The 18,240-nt window shown below is 55.2% G+C and overlaps 2 protein-coding genes across 8 annotated transcripts in view; both read right to left on the reverse strand.

Moving 5' to 3' along the window:
• NLGN3 (neuroligin 3) overlaps positions 1 to 4,114 on the reverse strand; it is a 42,467-nt gene extending 38,353 nt beyond the window's left edge. For all 3 annotated transcript variants that reach the window (XM_037408071.1, XM_037408070.1, XM_037408068.1), the window contains exon 1: positions 4,003 to 4,114. The gene's annotated coding sequence lies outside the window, so the exon portion shown is untranslated. The remainder of the gene's footprint in view (positions 1 to 4,002) is intronic.
• Positions 4,115 to 8,552: 4,438 nt separating this feature from the next.
• MED12 (mediator complex subunit 12) overlaps positions 8,553 to 18,240 on the reverse strand; it is a 36,571-nt gene continuing 26,883 nt past the window's right edge. For 2 of the 5 annotated variants that reach the window (XM_037407787.1, XM_037407786.1), the window contains exons 34-44: positions 18,093 to 18,228; positions 17,665 to 17,826; positions 16,749 to 17,126; positions 16,263 to 16,413; positions 15,855 to 16,060; positions 15,321 to 15,401; positions 14,874 to 15,091; positions 14,157 to 14,325; positions 11,246 to 11,437; positions 10,999 to 11,080; positions 8,553 to 8,993 (exon numbers count right to left, since the gene is read on the reverse strand). In XM_037407787.1, coding sequence (XP_037263684.1) covers positions 8,950 to 8,993; positions 10,999 to 11,080; positions 11,246 to 11,437; positions 14,157 to 14,325; positions 14,874 to 15,091; positions 15,321 to 15,401; positions 15,855 to 16,060; positions 16,263 to 16,413; positions 16,749 to 17,126; positions 17,665 to 17,826; positions 18,093 to 18,228 — 1,819 coding nt within the window. In that variant the 3' untranslated portion in view covers positions 8,553 to 8,949. The remainder of the gene's footprint in view (positions 8,994 to 10,998; positions 11,081 to 11,245; positions 11,438 to 14,156; positions 14,326 to 14,873; positions 15,092 to 15,320; positions 15,402 to 15,854; positions 16,061 to 16,262; positions 16,414 to 16,748; positions 17,127 to 17,664; positions 17,827 to 18,092; positions 18,229 to 18,240) is intronic. The other 3 variants (XM_037407791.1, XM_037407789.1, XM_037407788.1) reach the window with 3 other exon arrangements.

Consider the following 18,240-nt stretch of genomic DNA (forward strand, 5'->3'; position numbering starts at 1 on the left):
GCCTCTGCCAACTGTCCTCACCCTCAGAGCGCCCCAGCAGCCCAGACTCAAACAAGGCTCGCACACAGTACAAGCCCCGTAACATGCTCTCTCTGCAACCTTTCCCAGACTTTCCCACCTGCTCTGCTGGCGTGGCCAGAGCATCTGGCCACCAGCAAAACTTGGGCTCTGCTTGCCAGGCACCTCGCAGGATATGCTCACACTCAGATGCCGTTTGAAAATAACAGATGTTACTCCACTGTTCTGCATTTTGCAGTGTCAGGAACAAGGCTTCTTTACCAACAATCCCCTAAGCTCCTTGCCAAGGCAGTCTCAGCCCAAACAGTGTTCCCTGGCACAAAGTCTTGCTCACAGACACCCCCCTCACCATGCCACGTGCCTGCCCCACTGCCAGGCAGACAACATGGCAAAAGGAGCATACTGCAAGGGCAGTGTCCCCACACAACTGCAAAACTAAGCAGGAACACAGGTGTCATCATGGACTCCAACACCACACCGTTACTGAGCCCAGACAAGCCTCCAAACAAACAGCACATATCCTCCTAACCAGAGAAAACTTCCAGGAGCCGCACACACCAGACATGACCCGGCAGCCGCAGGCAGAAGCCCCTGTGTCTTTCCACTGCTCCCACTTCATCCCTGTTTCCCTTCAGTCAGACTTGCTCCAGGGCCTGAATGATGTGGGTTCAAACTGCCAGCTCTGGCAATTGCAGGACCTTTTATTCATTCCCCTCACACTCGTTGCAGAATCCTGCTGAGGCCAGCACACAGCGCTGGTCACAGCCTGCTCCCTGCCCCCAGCTCCAGGGAGCATCACATTAGGGGACCACCAGAGCATTTAGTTCACCATGCAGCAACACTCAGCTCTGTCACAGCCCTCAAACCCAGCTCTCCTCGAGCACCCCAGGCACCCAGGATCCAACATGTCTCCTTCTGCTGACGTGCCCCTGCCAACCAGCTGCTGACTCAGGACCTACACATGCCCCTGGTTGTGGATGCAGGTACAAATGCCAGACCCTGATTAAGAAGCATCTTCCAAAGTGCTCTGTCAGCGGCAGTCAATAACCACAGACCATCAGGGGAGGAACCTCTGTCTGGGATCCCATGTGGAGCAAAAAATTGTCGAATCCCAGTGGCACAGAAAGCCCTAAGAACAGAGCCAAGCTGTCCCTGCCCCATCCCTCTGCACTTTGTGCATAGCCCCAGGACAGCAGATACTTGGCTGTGAGATTTCATAGGTTCCTCCATGGCTCCTCCACAGCTCATGCCCAGACACATGCTCCATGTCTCCATCCCCAGCACTTCCCACCATCCTTCCACCCCCCTCCTGTTACTAGATTCCTCCAGCTGCCACCAGTGCAGCACAGACACACCACACCGGTCTGTTCAAGGCCACAGTTGCTCCTAGACAGCTAAGAGGGCTTCCCTTCTCCCCCACCTGCTGCACAGAGGCAGCTCCTAGCAGGAAGGATATGGGAAGAAGGCAGCAAACAGCCTGGGAGGCAGCAGAACCGCTGTGACTGGGGGGTTTAGGAGCTGGCTTGAGCTGATGCTGCTCAGGAATGGGTTAGATGGAGCTTAGACCCTCAATGACCTCGAGGGCCCTTCCATACCTGCTGTCCTAAAACTCCTCCTCCTTTGCCATGAAAACCAACGTGGACTTGCCAGAGGATTTTAGCAGTTGCTATCTCCTTGCCCTCGCTGATGGACTGAATGTGAACCTGGTCAAAAGGCACCTGGACCAGATCCCTGTCTGTGTTGGACCTGAGCACCCAGAGCAGACCCCACAGAGAGCCAGGAGAGATGCAGTCACCACAGCTGGAGCCTCAACACAGCGCTCTGCCAATTCTCACGCTGCCTTCTGAAGCCTTGGCAGGCCCCTGCCTGCGGGCCAGGCGCTGCCAGCCTGCACCACGGCTCCGCTCGCCACTCCCAGGCTCTGCACCACCCTCCCTCAAGCACCTTCACTCCAGTCCTTTGGGAGAAGGGCCTCTACACAGGGTCTGAGAAGGAGACAGACCCAGGTGTAAGGTCCAAGGCAACACCCTCGGCATGGGCACAACCTTCCTCTCTGACAGCACTGCCCTAGATACACGTTGCGTGCTGAACATGGGCAGTTGGAGGCTGTGCAAGGCAGCAGCATGCAGACCCTGTCAAGATGGGCACTGTAATTCCGTTTCCTCAGCACATCACTGTGCAGGGCCCACACGCTCAGGGCTGAGGGCTGCCCTGCATCTTGGGGGCTGTCACTCGTGCCCTGGTCCTCCGGAGGTTGAGGGCTGCATGTTTGCAGGTGTCCAACGAAACTCCACATCCCGACTGCACATGTAACCATGGCAACTGCACATGCAAGCGGCAAAGCCTCGAGCTGGGCTAACTGCAAATGCAAATGAAGCAAACACATGCACAATGCTAAAAGTGTGACCTCTAAATGTCAGCCTTTAACCATTTTGCAGACACCAGCTCTGGTGGTGGCTACCTGCAGCATGCAGAGCAGGAGGAGGTCTGCTCCAACGGGGGATCTCGGGGTGCCCACCCTTGCGCCAGGGCCTGGCATGTTTGCTCCGGTGCAGAGCAGGGAGAAAAGATGGCACAGACACGTTTCCCAGAGCTAAAAGTGATGACCCCTGCCTTGGCAACCCACAGCTCCCTCTCTAGGGACACATCCCCTCCTTCTTCAGATGCCCTCGATTCCACAGAGCATCCCGGTTTCCAGAGGAAAGAAGGTCCCGCTGGGCTGACACAAAGCATGGCCAGCGCAGGGGCTTGCAGGGAGCTGTGTCCATCAACTCTCCCGCTGCACCCACACACGCCCATCCATGGGGGCACCTCCAGCCCCTCTGCTGTTGTCGGGGCCTGAGCCAGCAGCAGCAGCAGACAAGGCATCCTCAAAGGACACAAGGAAAACCCCAGCATTGTGGGGACTTCATGCCAGAGCTACCTCCCCAAGGGAGGGCCATGGCCTTGGGAAGGGCTGCCAGTGGAGGCGCTGGGAGTTGTCACCGTTTGGGAGAGTGTGGTCCAGAAGGAGACCGGCCTCGTGTCCCGCATCACTTCTCCTCTCCCTTGCTGCTGACAGCGCCAGGCGCGGACGGACCGTGGTGTGAACCATCACCCACCGTGCCTGTCCCGCTCTGAGGCTTTGAGCCCGGCAGAGCCAAGCTCAGGCGAACGGCACCAACTTCAGCCACAGCACATGTGGGTGCCCCCTGCACCATGTGCCTGACCCACCACCCCGCTCCGGGACGGGCACAGCCAGCACCACAAAGCCCCTGTCTGCCACCGAGCCTGCCTCCATCCCGGCCCCCTGCCCACGCAAGAGACAGGGGATGCCCTTTAGCTCCGGGAGCCCAGTGACTAATGCCATTCCCCACGCTACGCCAAACAAACCGAGCCAAGGGGATCTCCTGCCTGCCCTTGACCCGGGGATGCTCACGCCAGCGGCCTCCTGCCGGGTGGCTCCAGGCGCATCCTTGCCCCCCAAACAACCGACCCCGCCCGCACCGGCACCCCCAAGCCCCGGGAGGGTCCCAGACCCTGGGGCGGCAGCGCCCGCGCCGGGGCAGCCCCCGCTCCGCGCTGGGCCCGACGGGGCGGCCCCGGGCCGGGCTGCGGGGCCGGGGCTGCGGGCGGGGGCTGCGCAGCTGAGGCGGGCGCACAATCCCCCTTTCAGCGCGTCGCCATGGCAACCCGCCGGCTCGCCGCGGCCGCTCATCCGGCCCCGTTAACCCCCGCCGTTACCCGCCGCCGCGCTCGGCCCCACCCGTTAACCCCCGCCGCGCCCCGCCCCGATGCCCGGCCTGGCGGCGGCCGCTCTGCCGCGGGATCGGGGTGGGGATGGGGACCGGGACCGGCCCGCGGCCACCCCCGCCCCGGGACCCCCATCACCGCCGCGGCGGCCGGCCCCGGCCCCGCGCCGTGGGGCCGCTCGGTCCCGCCCGGCCGCCCTCCCCAGCAAGAGCCGCCGCGGGCCGGGCGGGGGGCGGGGCGGGGCGCACTCACCGTCGGGGGCGGCGGCGCGGCTGGGCCATGCCGGTGGCGGCAGCGGCAGCTCCGCGCCCCGCGCTCCGCTCAGTCCGGCCCGACCCCGCACCGGGAGCGCGCGGCGCGTGCACGGCGGGGGCGGGCGGGGGAGGGGCCGTGCTGCAGCACCCCTTCGCTGCCGCCGCCGCCCGGTACCGGTACCGCACTGAGCGGGTATGCCGGCCGGGCCCGGTACCGCACGCCCCGGCATCGGCACCGCCCCGGGTACTGCACCGAGAGGGAGCCGCACCCGCCGGGCGCTGCGCACTTCGGTACCGCGCCCGCTGGGTACCGGCACCGACCGCGACTGCACCCCCGGTACCGCCCCCCCCCCGGAACCCTGGCACGGCACAGGCACGGCCCAGCTACCGGCCCTGGGTAGGAGGGGTAAGCCCCACCGTCCCGACCGGGACACCTGCACACCCGGCGGCACCCCGCGCCGCTCCCGCAAATGACCCCATCTGCGGGGACATCCCCGCACCGCCCCGGGCATGTCTGCACCGCCCTGGGCATCCAGAATCCCGCCCCACTGCACCCTGTCCTGCCCCAGTTCCCCCCTCCACCACCCCGCATAGCCCTGGGCTGTGCTGCCCCGGCACACCCCGCAACAGCTGGAGCACCCCATGTCAGTTGCAGCACCCCGCAGCAGCTAGAGCACCCCTTAGCAGCTGGAGCTCCCCACACCCTCCATCCCCGGCATTTTTCCCTGTGGCCAGAGGAGCATCCCCTGCCTGCACCACTGCTCCGTAGGGCACAGCTAGTCCAGGGAGGATTGACCAGGTCCTGGTGTGGGATGCGCCATCCCAGCCTCAGCCCTGCCACCCAGCCACCCCCTGCCATAGACCAGACTGCGGGCTCAGCAGCTACAGCCCCATAGGCCCCAGAAGCACCATGCAGCAAGAGCCAGCGGTCCCCTTGCCTCCTGCCATGCCCCTTCGCAGCGTGGGGACATCTTCCCTTCTCACACACAGCCTCCTGGCAGGAGCCGCCTCTCCTCCAGCCTGCCTCTGCCCATGGCAGAGCTACCTCTCTGTTTTAGTCCTGCCTGATGGGATTACAGAAATAATTTGAAACAGGACATGGATTTGGGTCCTGCTGGATGCGTCTGGTCTCTGCATCTCTCTGTCATAGCCAGGGCAGTGTCAGCCACGATGCCTGATCAAAGAGGAAGACATGCAGTTGCCAGCAAACACTGCCATGCTTTCCAGTCCGGGTGAGGGGAGCTGGGCTCTGCCCCCCACTGCCAGAGCTGCAACCCAGACCCTACCCTGGCTCCACAGAGCCGCCACCGCCTCCTGTGCTTGTGCGGCAGCATGTGAAGGGCAGGCGTTTATTTCAGCTTTCCCGCATGCCACCGGCACGTACACTGAGCTAGTGAACCTGCAGTCACAGGGAGATGCCCACACCGTGACACAGGTTGGGTTTCACCTGCCCCAGCACCTTCTGGTTGCTGCTGCAGCCCAGGTCGGAGCTTTCCTGCCCCTCCTGTCCCGCTGTCTCCCCAGGAGGCTGCTCCCTGCCGGTCAGCAGCTTGACCGATTTTGTTGCTGGCCTGTTACACGCAGGGTGAGCTGTACGCTGCCACCCTGTATGCCCTTAAGCAGGCAACACGATCCAGTGCTACGTGGGATGGATGCACAACCCTGCCCCATGCCCACCAAGGTTCATCAGCCTTGAGAAGCATCTTGAAGGGGTCCCTGGACCTGTCCCAGGCTGTCCCACAGCTAGCAGCGCCCCAGGCATGGCTCCCTGTGTCCCATTGCCCCACAAAACCAGCCCAGGAGGGGGTCACAGTGCATGGCTGCAGCGGTGCCCTTTGAACCACTCCCCACCACGGGTACCACACTCATGGAGCTGCTCCACTCCCAGCTTTGGCTGCTTGAGCGGGCAGCAACCAATTTTCTCGCAGACCACCAGCTCTGATGGTGCCTGACAAGCTGGGGCCCTGGTCCGCAGGGACCACCTGTGCCAGGCTGCTGGGTGGGGTGGCTGTATGGGGTATGACCTGCTCCTGCTGGCCCATCACCCCACCGTGCCAAGCCTCACCCAACCTCGGGCTTCTCCCTGCATGCTGGGCACACACTGTGCAGCATCACCTGCACGCACCACCTGCGGACCCTGTCCAGGTGCCCTGTGGGGCTGCCCCCCAGGCCCAGAGAGCCCCGCATCAAACACACCCACCCCAACCCAGACCAGTGGCCACAGCGGGGCAGCCACCTGCGTTACTCAATGGGCAGTGGTAATAAAATGTCCCCGGTAGCCTCTGGCTCTGTCACAAGCAGTGTTTGGCCGTGACTTGGAGAAGGAGCAGAAGGGCTGGAAGCTGTCAGACCCGCTTAAAACCGCTGCGGCTCAGTACTAACGTGTAGCACAGCAGCAGTGGCTGCAAGGCACGCGGCTCGGCTGGGCAATGCGCAGGTCACCAAACGTGCCCTAAGCTGTGACTAGGTCTTGGCCCAGTCCCCATGTCCCCCCTCACCCGCTGGAAACTTTTGGGCAGCCAGAGGGTTTTGTGGGGTCTTGGACACTGGCAGGCCTGGGTCTGTTACCATAATGGAACTCTGGCATCCTGCTCATCCCGTGTGGACCTGGCCTGCCAAGCAGCTGGTATGGCTGGGGGGAAGCCTTTTGTGGGAGGAAAGAGCAGGGACAGCCCTGTTGCCGGGCCACGTAAGAGAGTCCCGAGTCCCCTGGCAGCAGGCACCTGTCCCCAGGGAGGCACAAGTCATCCACTTTCCGCCAGGGAGGCAGGGTGGTCTCTGGGGTGCTTTCACCAGAACCCTGGGGCCCTGAAGGGCACAAAGCGGGAGGTCAGCACCCGGCTCTGTGCTCTCCTGCTGCAGTAGCCCAGCCCTGCCATTGCCACCGTGCAAGCAGCACCCCGCTGCACCCCGTCCAGAAGCACCCGTGACCATGCCGCCTTCTGCCACTCCGCTCGGGCCGCTGCAGAGCCGCCCTCCTCCCCCCTCCGGCACAGCAGCGATACAGAAGGCAGCATCCAAGATGCCGCTTGGCGCAGGCTCAGCTGCCTCCCAGGGCCAGGAGAGGAGGGGGCTGCCAGCCACAAACACCAGAAAGAGGAGCTTGTTCTGCCCAGGGGGAGTGCTCAGCTCCCCCCAGGCTGCGGCTCCGCCGACCCCGGGACACTCCCTGCCCACCCCCAGGCAGGATGGCGGGGGGAGCACAGCCCCCCTCCTGCCCCAGCTACAGCCCCGGCCCCGAGGACAGCTTGCGCCGCTGGGGTCACCCAGCACAGGGCTGCAGGCGAGCAGACCCCGGCCCCAGGCTGTCCTGGGGTATAAGGGGATGGGGAACCCAACAGCCAGCTCGAGGCTGCTCACTAGCCGGGTCCTCACGGACAGGGACAAGCAGGGAAGCAGAGGAAGCGGCCCGGCACACACGCCTCCAGCGAGGGAGGCCACCGCCATCAGGCCCGGCCAGCAACACGCTCCAACCCACCTGCGGCGCAGATGCACGGGTGGTGCAGCCTGGGGGACGAGCAGTGCGCAGGGTCCCACACAGCTGTCCCACACACAGCTGTCCCCAGGAACAAAAGGGCTCAGCTCACTGCCCCTGGGGCAGCAGACACACACCCACCAGCCAGCACAAGGGGCACTGCCCTGGGTGGCTGATGTCCCTCACAGAAATCTGAGGGCTCCCTCCCCCCGCCCCCAGCTTGCCTTCTTGCTACAGCCTACCCTCCACAACTGTTCACTTGCTCTTAATTAAGAGCAAGCACAGCTCTTCCATGAGTCCCTGCAAGCCTCACCACATCTCACAGATGGAACAGAAAGAAGAGATCGGTCAAGAACCAGAGGGAGTCCAGGTCAAACGGGCCACAAGCACACTGCTAAGGAACAGCAGAAGAGAGAAGAAAGGTGCTAGTGATGGTGGTTTCCAGGTTCAACAGACAGCAAGAACGGAGGACACTAAGCTAAAGCAGCCTGCTACAGACAGAGACGAGACTCCATGCCAGCAGGCTGCATTAGCCAGGTCAAAAGTTGAGAATGCAGCATGTTACCCGTCCAGAGAAAGCACCGTGGCTGTCAGGAAGAAGCCAGCAGAGAAGCCTTGGTGCTTATCAGCAAAACCATGCTGCGATGAGTAGTGTTGTGAGTGCACTCCATCTGCAGCTCCTCCGAGGCTGCAGAGGTACTAGCTTGAGCACCTCAGTAACTGCTGTGGCTGGGAAGCCAGGCTTGTTGGGGCTCTGAACTACCTTGCAATGGAACTCCCCCTTTGCTTTATACCTCTGTCCTGGCAGAACATGCCAGACTACTAGTAAAGCTCTTAATCAACATACAAATCCTACAAAGCTTGCACAAGCCCTTGCAAGCATGTGAACATCAGCTTGTGAAATAAAGAGGGAAGAAGGGCTTTCTTTTCCAAACCAAAATGTTCAGCCACTCACGAAAGCTGAAAATTCAGACGCTAGTTCTACTGAGAAAGAGATAAAGACCATGTGTAGAGGTGATGCTGGGCTATACTGGGAGGAGTACTGAGGAGGAAAGGCAGGCTCTGAATACAACTCCTTTTGCAAAGTAAGCTCTCTGTATTCATCCGAGAATGTCTGCAGTACAGGGTTTCATCTGGTATAAATAAAGTACAAAATTTTACATTGTCTTAATCATTATTTTAACAAAAATACTAAAAACAGAGTAAAAACTGAAACCAAAGTGGGAAAGGGAGACTGTCAGCCACAAGGGATCTGCATAAACGTTTGTAGAAATCTGATAGTAAAAACACTTTCTCTGTACAATAAAACCATCCTCCTGGCATCTCCCTGTGAGATAGGCAGCAGCAGTACGGGGGGCACAGGCCCAAGGACAGAAGTTGGGGGCAGCCCCAGTTTGTGGGTCAGGCTGAAGAGGCTGTATCCAGTCCACAGTGATGTCTCCCTCCTGGACCAGGCTGAAGTGCCATAGGTCAGTAGCGTCCGAATGGGTTGTTGTTCTGCTGTGTCTGTGTATCTGTTGAGGTCAAGACAGAGTTAGACAGTCACAAAGTCTGGTTCAGAAAAAAAAGAGATCCCTCTCCCCACATCACCAGCACAGTATGAGGAGCGTGTCGCAGGCTGTGAGAAGAAAAATATAACCTTTATGGCACTCCCTGCTCTGCTCATTTGTCTGAGCCTTCAGGCAGCAGCACAGCCAGGACCCCACATTCTTTGAGGAAGAGACATATACGTGCCAGTCCTGATCCTGAAGCTTCTGCAGAGATCTTTCCATCCCTCGTGGTGGAATTGGTGCACCATAACAAAGCCCTGAAAGGTGGCAGCTAGCTGGGAGGATGTTTATGGATGAATTATTTCTGATTCTGAAAGAAAACCAGCCCTATCAGATCGCACAACACCTGCAGCCACGCACACTGCTTAGACAGCTAGTGTCAAACATTCATCCCGAGGCACACCCAGAAACCAGTTAGTGGGAGACAACTATCCTGGCTCCTGTCAGTATTTCGGTACAAAGGAAGGATATTCCCAAAGGACTTTTGTACGGTACAACAAGGGCAGGAAACATGGTAAAGTTATATTCAAAAACCTCATGAACTTCCAAACTGCTGGGAATGTTTTGTGATGTACACTGCTCACAGTATACTTTGGTATTGTCCCATTAATAAAATTCTGTAGGTTTTTTTTTCCTGAAATCCCATCAGTATGTTTGACCCTGTCAGATTAAGTAAAAGGAGACCAGTGTAACCCAGCCAGCCTCTCTCCTTCTCAACTCTGCTGGACAACAGCACATTCAGGGATACCCTGGAGCCTCCTAACATAGCCACTCATGGGCCCCAAGTATTCTTGTCCCCCTCCCACAGGCTGTTCTTGGTTTATGTCCTGCTTTCTACTCCATCCCAGACACTACAAATAAGAACTCCAGATGGCTCCTGGTGGAATTGATGCAAACCCAATGAGGGAGCACGGATACATGGCTGCATTGGACCCACGCATCTGTTCCATATAAAACAGCTCCATTTGCTGTACAGACAGGATACAAAAATATGGCTATTCTGCTATATTCAGATTCTTATATGAGGTCTTCCTATACTTGAATGTCCTGGCTGGGATCCTTGCACAGACTTGTGGTTTGTGAATCAGGCCAGTGGGAAACTTAGCACATTAAAACTTCTGGTTTGGGGAGATTTTTTTTTGGTCACAAGGACCAAAAATTTTCCATCAGGGAACAAGCATAAGCACAATTTCCAAGCCTCCATTCCACACATCATTACATCTAGCACAGTCTCACACTTAACGCACTGCAAAAAACCCTGTGCTGTCCATTTCTGGGCATTTTCATAGCATGTCTGCCATTTTTATGGCAGGAAAGCCAGTGAGGTGTCAGTAAAACAGCAGGCCATTCAGAAGGGAACAGCACAGACATTGGGTTCTGTTTCTAGATCACCCAGCCAGTACTTCAATGCGATTATAAGAATGCAGTGCCAGACTGAACACCACCTATGCCATTACTCTGTCTGTGACAGCAGCTACGGAAGCCCACCAAACACCGCAAACATAGCAAGTGTGCAGCAACACTTCCCAGAGCACCCTCCCTGCCTCCAAGAAGTCTTGTCCTGATCACAACACGAACACAGTATCTCTGGGTCATCCACCGAGTGCCCCAGGAGTACAGCCTCCCTGTGCCCCTCAGAAGTCATCTGCAGCATAGGAAATACTTCTGAATACTTCAAAGCTGCAGACTGGATCCTTTTGGGAGAGCTACATGGTAGCTCCTACAAAGGCTCAGCTCCCTTGTTCCTCGGCAGACAGCGGCAGGAAGCTGTCTTCAGCAAGCACTGCCTGCCCTGCTGCTGTGCCCCCTTGAGCCAGGAGCTCCAAGCCCTGATGCCACCTCCCTGCCAGCATCATTTATGGCCTCAGACAGACAGTCTGGCTTGGCCTTGCTTCTCTACACCAGGGTACCTGCAATAGAAAACGGCAGGGAGGAGACTAGGGACAAGATCAAGAACACTAAGGCTTACTGGAAAGCTGCTGTTGAAGCTGTCGAACCAGAGCAGCTGTTTGCTGCTGCTGCTGTGTTTGTTGAAGGCCCTGGCGCTGGAACTGCAAAGAGAGAAACATAGTTATAGCCACACCACCTGGCTGGCCATCTCTGCATTCACACAAGCTCTGGGAAGCACAGGGGAGGGAGAAGAGGGGGATGCAGGTGGAACACCGTTGGATTTGTGCTGGACTATGGTGTCCCTCTGCCTCCAAGGGAACACTCACAATGGGCTGCTGCGGGGGAAGAGCCTGCATCCCCAGCCCTGGGGGCTGGCCCTGCGCCTGTGGCTGAGGCACTGTGGAGACCTGGGGTTGCTGCTGTGGCTGTGGTGGCTGCGGCTGCTGCTGCTGCTGCTGCTGCTGTTGCTGCTGCTGCTGTTGCTGCTGCTGCTGCTGTTGTTGTTGTTGTTGCTGCTGCTGTTGTGAAAACAAAAGAGAAGGGACCATCAGGGAACTGCCTGGGCAATGCAGACAGCAACCGAGCACAGGAAGGACTAAAGGAGGAAGGATGCTCCATGCAGTGACATACCATCTTACACCATTTTCCTTACAGGCGCCTAAAGTACCCACATTTCACCAGGACCCTGCCCCGGGCTGAGAAATGGCAGGGACAGTAACAAAGTTCTTCTGCAAGATGAGGTATCAACGGCAGGAAGAGAACTACAAGTCTACTGGTCAGCTGGGGAACAACTAGCAGCAAACAAGATACAAGAATAGAAAACAACCAAAGAGCTACCTCAAGAGGTTGGCTCGTTCATCTCGCACCTCCTGGTTAAGCACAGCAATACTGACTTCGCTGAGTATTTGCCTGCCCTGTTCTCAAAATTCTTCCACAGGTAGCAACAGACCTCCTATAACCTCCCTAAGCAATCCACACCAGGTCAGTTACTCCTACGACTCAAGTTTTCCCTAATCTCTACCCTGAATCTCATAAATCATGATTTAAGTCCATCTCTTGTGCTACAGCCAAGGGACAAGAACAGACTTTTTTGGCTTTTTTTGAAGACAAAAAACCTAGAGACTTCTCTCTCCTGTTATCTCTGCCTCTCTAACTCAATGCCCAGCTATTTCAGCCTTTCCTTCTCAGTCACATTCCCCAACTCTTTGCTCTATCTTGCTGCCCCTCTCCGCACTTGTGCCAGCTGGTGTTGCACTTCAGTAAAAGGATACAGATAAAACTGGATGCAGTGTTCCAGCCTAGATGTTGACAGAACTAGTTATGGTGAGAAGAATATTCAGCATGTTTGGAGTCAGAATGTACCCACAAATCTCAAGGTTTTTTCGTTTCTCCTAATTTTCAGACATTTCTCCCATCTGCCAATTTAATTTTGAGCTCTCTACATCAATAAAAGGATTTCTACCAGAAATAGAAAACTACTAACGCTATCATAAAAAAACCAACATGGTGACTCTAGGTACAGTGCCAACCACTGGCTCAAAAGAGCACAGTTCAAACCTTGAAGAGACTCAGAAAACAGACAAAAATACAATCAGGAAAAGGGACAGTATCTTATGAGAGGAGGTTAGAAAAACCTGACCTATGGAAGATGCAAGAGCTCCCTAGGGATTCACTGGGTAAACATCAGAGAAAAAGAGAACCAGTAAACAACAGGACAGAGTGGACAATAGTAACTGGATACAGGAACCAGTCACAAACACACTGAGGCTTAGATCAAGGATTCTACTCAAAAGGGAGTGACTTTCTAGAATGGCCTCCTAACTTCCACCTCAAACCAGTTTGGCCACTTAAGTTCTTGAAATGGATGGCATGACCTGGGTATATAAGAAAGCAGATGGCTGACTAAATGAGCCAGGATACCCCTCCTGATTTCATGTCTTACGTTCTTGCAACAGCTGACTACCAACCCATGGAAGACAAACCAAAAGGCCACCCGTCCTTTCTACAAGCCACTGCATCACGACAGTCAACTCAAGCACCAGGAGTCTGTTCTGCATCTGGTATGCCTCCAATAATGCAGCAGGAGTCACAGTAATAAGGGAGATTTTGGGCACTCCAGTTTTTTGGTTTTTTTTTTAAGCAACCCAGCACTGTCAGCTAAAAGCTGGAGGTACACATGAAGCTACTGAGCTAGGAGAAGTGCTAGCAATTTGTCTGAGGCAAGTTCCTTTTCTAAATATGAGTGATGGAGAATGTTAAAAGAAACCAAGTGAATAGTCAGGGGGTGCTACTCATCAAAAGGACTAAAAGTTGCTGACCGTGCTACAGGCAGCCTCTTGTCCAACGCGAGGCAGCAATTCTCAAATAGTGCTGACCACAGCTCTCTGCAAGAATCGCCGTCTCACTCCGGCCCCTCTCAGATCACAAAGCCTCAGCACTCCATGCCATGTAAAGTCTCCCCATATTCTAGTCTTGTCATAAGGTATGCAATTCACCAAGTAACCCAAACTATTTCTGTGTTTCTTTGTCAATTCAATACATTTCTGTAACTCCAAGAAATGTATTCATATTTGTATATAAGTATTTAATATTGACAAGACCATAATGCAAATCCATGGAATACTCTTGTCTGTTAACACACATCTGTGAACTTCAAAACTAGAGAGTTGGGTCTAACAGCTTACTTTGGATCAGTTTTTCACCATCCACTGTTAGATGTGAAGTACATGGACTGAGTCACATCAGATTTGCTGCCATTGAAACTGCAACCAATGCTTATTTTCATTATGTGAAAATGCAGATATTCCCCTAAAAAGGATCTTGTAAGGAACAACTCTACTTGCTCCTGTGTGGGCATGGGGATTTTCATTTTGTTTCTAGCTCCTGCGACACTTCTAAGACAGACAGCTTTCTGCACAATCTTACAGGCTCAGCTGGAGCAGGAAGAGGTGTGATGCAGGCCACGGAAGACTAAACAAACCTCTACTGCTCCTAAACTCCCTTTAGCTCATGCTGGGTGACTGGCAAAAGGCAGCACAGCAGGTGTCTCCATCAGGAGTGGCCAGCTCTAAGGAAGGGAGGGCCACCTAGCAAATCATTAGAGACAGCCCCCAACAGAGCTGACACCCTTCCTGACACAGAGGGGCAGAGCAAAGCATTGCTGTTGCTGACGCAGAGGTATAAGCAGCACTGGGCAAGCCTGCTTCAGCAGCCTTCCTCCTGTCAGCAACCACTCACCCTCAGCATCTGCTGCTGCTGCTGCTGCTGCTGCTGTTGCCTCAGGTACTGCTGCTGCTGCTGGTCAGGCAGTATCTGGCTGGGTCGAATTCCCGAGGGGACTCCTTGTGGACCCAAATGGTTCATCCCACTCATCATGGGGGCCTGCTGTATTGACTGGTGAGGAAACCTGCAAGAGAAAAGGACAGACTCATGGAGTACAGGATTCATGGGCCAATCCAAACCAAACTTCTGCATCAACAAGACAGCCCTAACAGCGCCTTGCAATCCATGCTGCCTCTGCAGACACCAGGGCCTCTCAAGGGTTTCATCCAACCTGTTTTTCCAGAAGCCCTAAGTAACAGTCCTTGGTCCACCGTTCTGCACGGCTTCCCTGCTAGATTTATGCCTGCTCAGGAGCAGTGGGAATCCCAGATCTAGCCCTTTGATAGTGATTTGCTGGTTAGATTTAAAACCAAAACTACAACTTTCCAAGGTAATTTTTGTCACACTTCCCAATTCCATCTTTCTCTGGCTGGTAACACTGTCTTCTGCCTGCAACTAGCATCTCTGAATTTCATTCTGTCTGTATCTTCCTAGGACTGAAAGCTGAATAAAGATGTTCCCCCAAGGGTGTGAAGGACTCACACAGCACAGAGCACAGATTGCTGTTAGGGTTGTCTGAGCAGAGTGGGTTCAAGAAACACAGCTTGTAACATCCAGTAGGGTGGGAGGTACCTCTGTGTGTTACTCAAGCTGTGCCCGTAGCCAGGGGCCTGCTGGTGTACGTAGCCACTTGGTCTCTGCTGCATCTGCCTAACAGGATCCACCAGGGCAGGATTAGAGCTCGGGTGGGAATTCTGATAGGGCTGGCCAGAATAGGTAGGAGGTACCATCGTGCCTGACTGGGAAGGGTGCTGCTGAAGGCCTATGTGGGAGACGTAAGGTGTGTAACCCTGAAATGAAACAAAAAGCTTTTATCAGTCATGAGGTAAGGTACAAAAGAGAACTTGGAACACAGGACAGCAGCCTCCTGTAAATACTGTCACAAGGCTGCTCATCTCTGCTGCCCAGTAAATCAGGAGTGAGAAAAGCCAAGAGATTTCCGGATTTAGCAGCAGAAATGAAGATGCTGACGAGTGCTGGAGTCAGATTCCAGTCTCACCTGCAGTCACTGCCAGTTACCTGGGAGGGCTGCAGTCCTCCGTAGGATGGGGTTGGAGCCATCTGGCGCACAGGCTGCTGTCCCATTATGCCTTGGCCTTGCTGGAAGGCAACAGAGAAACACTTTTTTCAACATCTCCAAAGAGCAGAACACTGCTGCTTTCTTCTCAGCAGCTCCCAAACCAGGCAAGTAGCTTCACTGCTAAACCTATGAGGCTGCTGCACAGCATGCAGACGCTAACGACTTCTGCCTCACCCCAAGTTGGGACACAGAGGCCACCAACATCCCTACTATCCCACAGCCAGGATGTGCACCTCCCACTGCCCAACAGCCAGAGATGCCCCAGTTCACTTCACTGACAGCCTCCGCCAAGTGTTAAGTGATACGGGCCCACAAAGCAGGTGGCAAACACAGCGCTGCACCAGAAGGACAGAGGAGAAATAGGGACAGGGTTGGAGAGTTCTGACTAGAAGGGACAGCCCCAGCCCCAGCAGACAGCTTAGGCTTGCTGTACTGTGGGGTCCAGCAACAGCAGGAGCACAGCGCTGACTTACCAACTTTGCTTGAAGCTGCTGCCTCAGTATCTGTCCCTGGGACACTGGAGGCTGCTGTCTGTATACTGCTGGCTTGTAAGAGGGGTCAATGCCCATCATGCTCCCCATCCCCGGAGGCAGCACACCACTATAGGGAGGACGACTCTGAACAAGTTTCCCCAGTGGCATGCGTACAGGCCTGTAGGATGTATCCAGACGAGGGCCACCTGCAAGAGGAAGAGAAACAGTCTCACTAGTCACGTGCTATTGCTGAGCCTTGTAGTCCAGAAGGACCGCTCATCACTGTATCTAGACACACGACAGGCAAATGGGGAAGCGTAAGAACCTGTGTAGGACGATCTCACAGAAGACGTTCTTACAAGAGGTTCCCAAAGAGGTGCGATATGCCCACCTCTCCTGTGCACCCACCTGCTGGAAGAGGCTGATTCTGAGCGTAGAGACCCACTGGTGATTGCCCATAAGCCAGCCTCGACATAGTGCTTCCTGACTGGTGATGCAAGAGATCTGTAGGCATACCAACTCCGTACGAAACCCCTCGGCTAGGACCCAACACAAAATCCTGCAAAGACAAAGAAGGAACAAGAAAGATTAATGTGCACTGGGAATTCATGAATGGATGAGGAGTATGAAAGGGCTGCAAAGTCCGCAGGAGGAAGCCTAGGATGTTGTCTGAGCTGGGCAGCCTATTTCCCTCCCCACCAGGGATTAAGAAAATGTTTGCCCTGCCCCAGGCTAGGGAAAGCAGGAGAGAACTCCGGCACACCCAGCTTAGAGGAAGCACATCCCATCTTCACCATTACACCGCTCTCAGGCTCCTCAGGAAGCCTCAGGGGAGTGCTCTGTGACTAGGAGGGGTGGACACAGGAAGTCCATAGCTGTTGGGCAGTCAATTACCTCAGTTTTGCTGGCAGATTGGTTACGTTTCTTGGTTTTGCTCTGTTTCTTCTTGCGTTCCTCAGTAGAGGTGGCAGGGTTGGAGCTTGTTTTATCAGCCTTGGCTGGTTCCGCAGCTTTCTTCTCTGGCTCTAAAGCCACAGGTGTAGGAGGCTCTTCCTCTTCAGGGGGCAGTGGCAACGGCTCCAGGTAGTAACTGCGGGGCTTGGGTTTCAAGTGTGTGTGGTACAGAAGAAGCCTCTGCTGCTCCTCAAATCTAGACACCTTGCGATCCACTCGGACTGTCCCAAACCATCCCCAGGAGAGGGGAGCTGAGTGCTTTAAGCCCTCAAACAGATCCCAAGGGGAAATCTTCTGCTTTGTAGAGACTTGCAGACCCTTTAAAGCAAGAGAGATAAGAACCTCTAAGTCCCTGTTGATTCTCCTACAAGGGTACAGGAAACTATGCTTTCTTCAGGCTCCACCCCACATGTCCCAGCAAACAGCCTGAGCCCTTACTAGTCGTCCCTGCTCTTCCACATGGCAAAGCAGCGATTTCTAAAGGTTTTCATAAAAAACTGCCCATTTCCTTCATCCTATCTCTGCCAGTCTTCTGCACACTGGCACTGCCCAGTAACTCACATCACAGGGATTATGGGTTTCTCTTTATGTCTTACATAGCCGTAAGTACAAAACTAAAGTTTAAGTAACTTCTCAGGCCACAGCAGCATGTATCGCCGAGCATTAACACGCAGCTTTGCCCTTTTAGGACACGGTTATGTGCCAGCTTGTCTGTGTGCAGCCAGTCACTTCAAGCTCAGCAGGCAACAAGGCACTGCATACAGATGCCTCCCAAGCTGTACAGACTCAAGGTATCAGAGGACAAGGTGACACCTGCACTCAGGAGCTGTGATGCAGACAAAAGAGCTTCACTTACCTCCTTCTTGAAGATGGAGTCAAATCCAGCTATTTTATTGCCTTTGGTGTCAATGAGGGATCCCTGAGGTTCACAGGTGATGACATCTCGGGTCTGCTTGGGAAGCGGCAGTAGCTGTCGCACCTTCTCCAGGCTGTCAGACTGCCGGTCCCCCAGCTCTTTCTGCACAATTGGAATAAAGACTTGAAGAATCGCTCAGGAAAAATCATCCAAAGTCCACCTGTGCCTCTTCTGCTGCCAGCCTCCACCCCTGAATTACCTCTCACCTTTGCACCCTTCAGCTCTACAGAGCTGTCAGGGACACCATCACCGTTTCATCTAAACAGCAGCAACAGGCCAAGTACCATTCATTAGATACAGGTAAATCTGCATAGTTGGACAACCACAACACAGCACATACTGGTCCCCAGAGACCTGGTGTCCCTCACCCTGAGTTTCTTGACAAGATTCATGTATGCCCGCTTGTTCTCCTCCATGCTGCCCTGAGAAATGCTGGACATATCAGCAGCCAGGGTGCCATTGATGAGAACACTCAGCATGTCCAACACTGTGGTGAAGAGCTCACTGTTGGTGAAA

Source organism: Falco rusticolus, chromosome 14 (genome assembly GCF_015220075.1).
Source record: "Falco rusticolus isolate bFalRus1 chromosome 14, bFalRus1.pri, whole genome shotgun sequence".
Classification (NCBI taxonomy): Eukaryota; Metazoa; Chordata; class Aves; order Falconiformes; family Falconidae; genus Falco; species Falco rusticolus.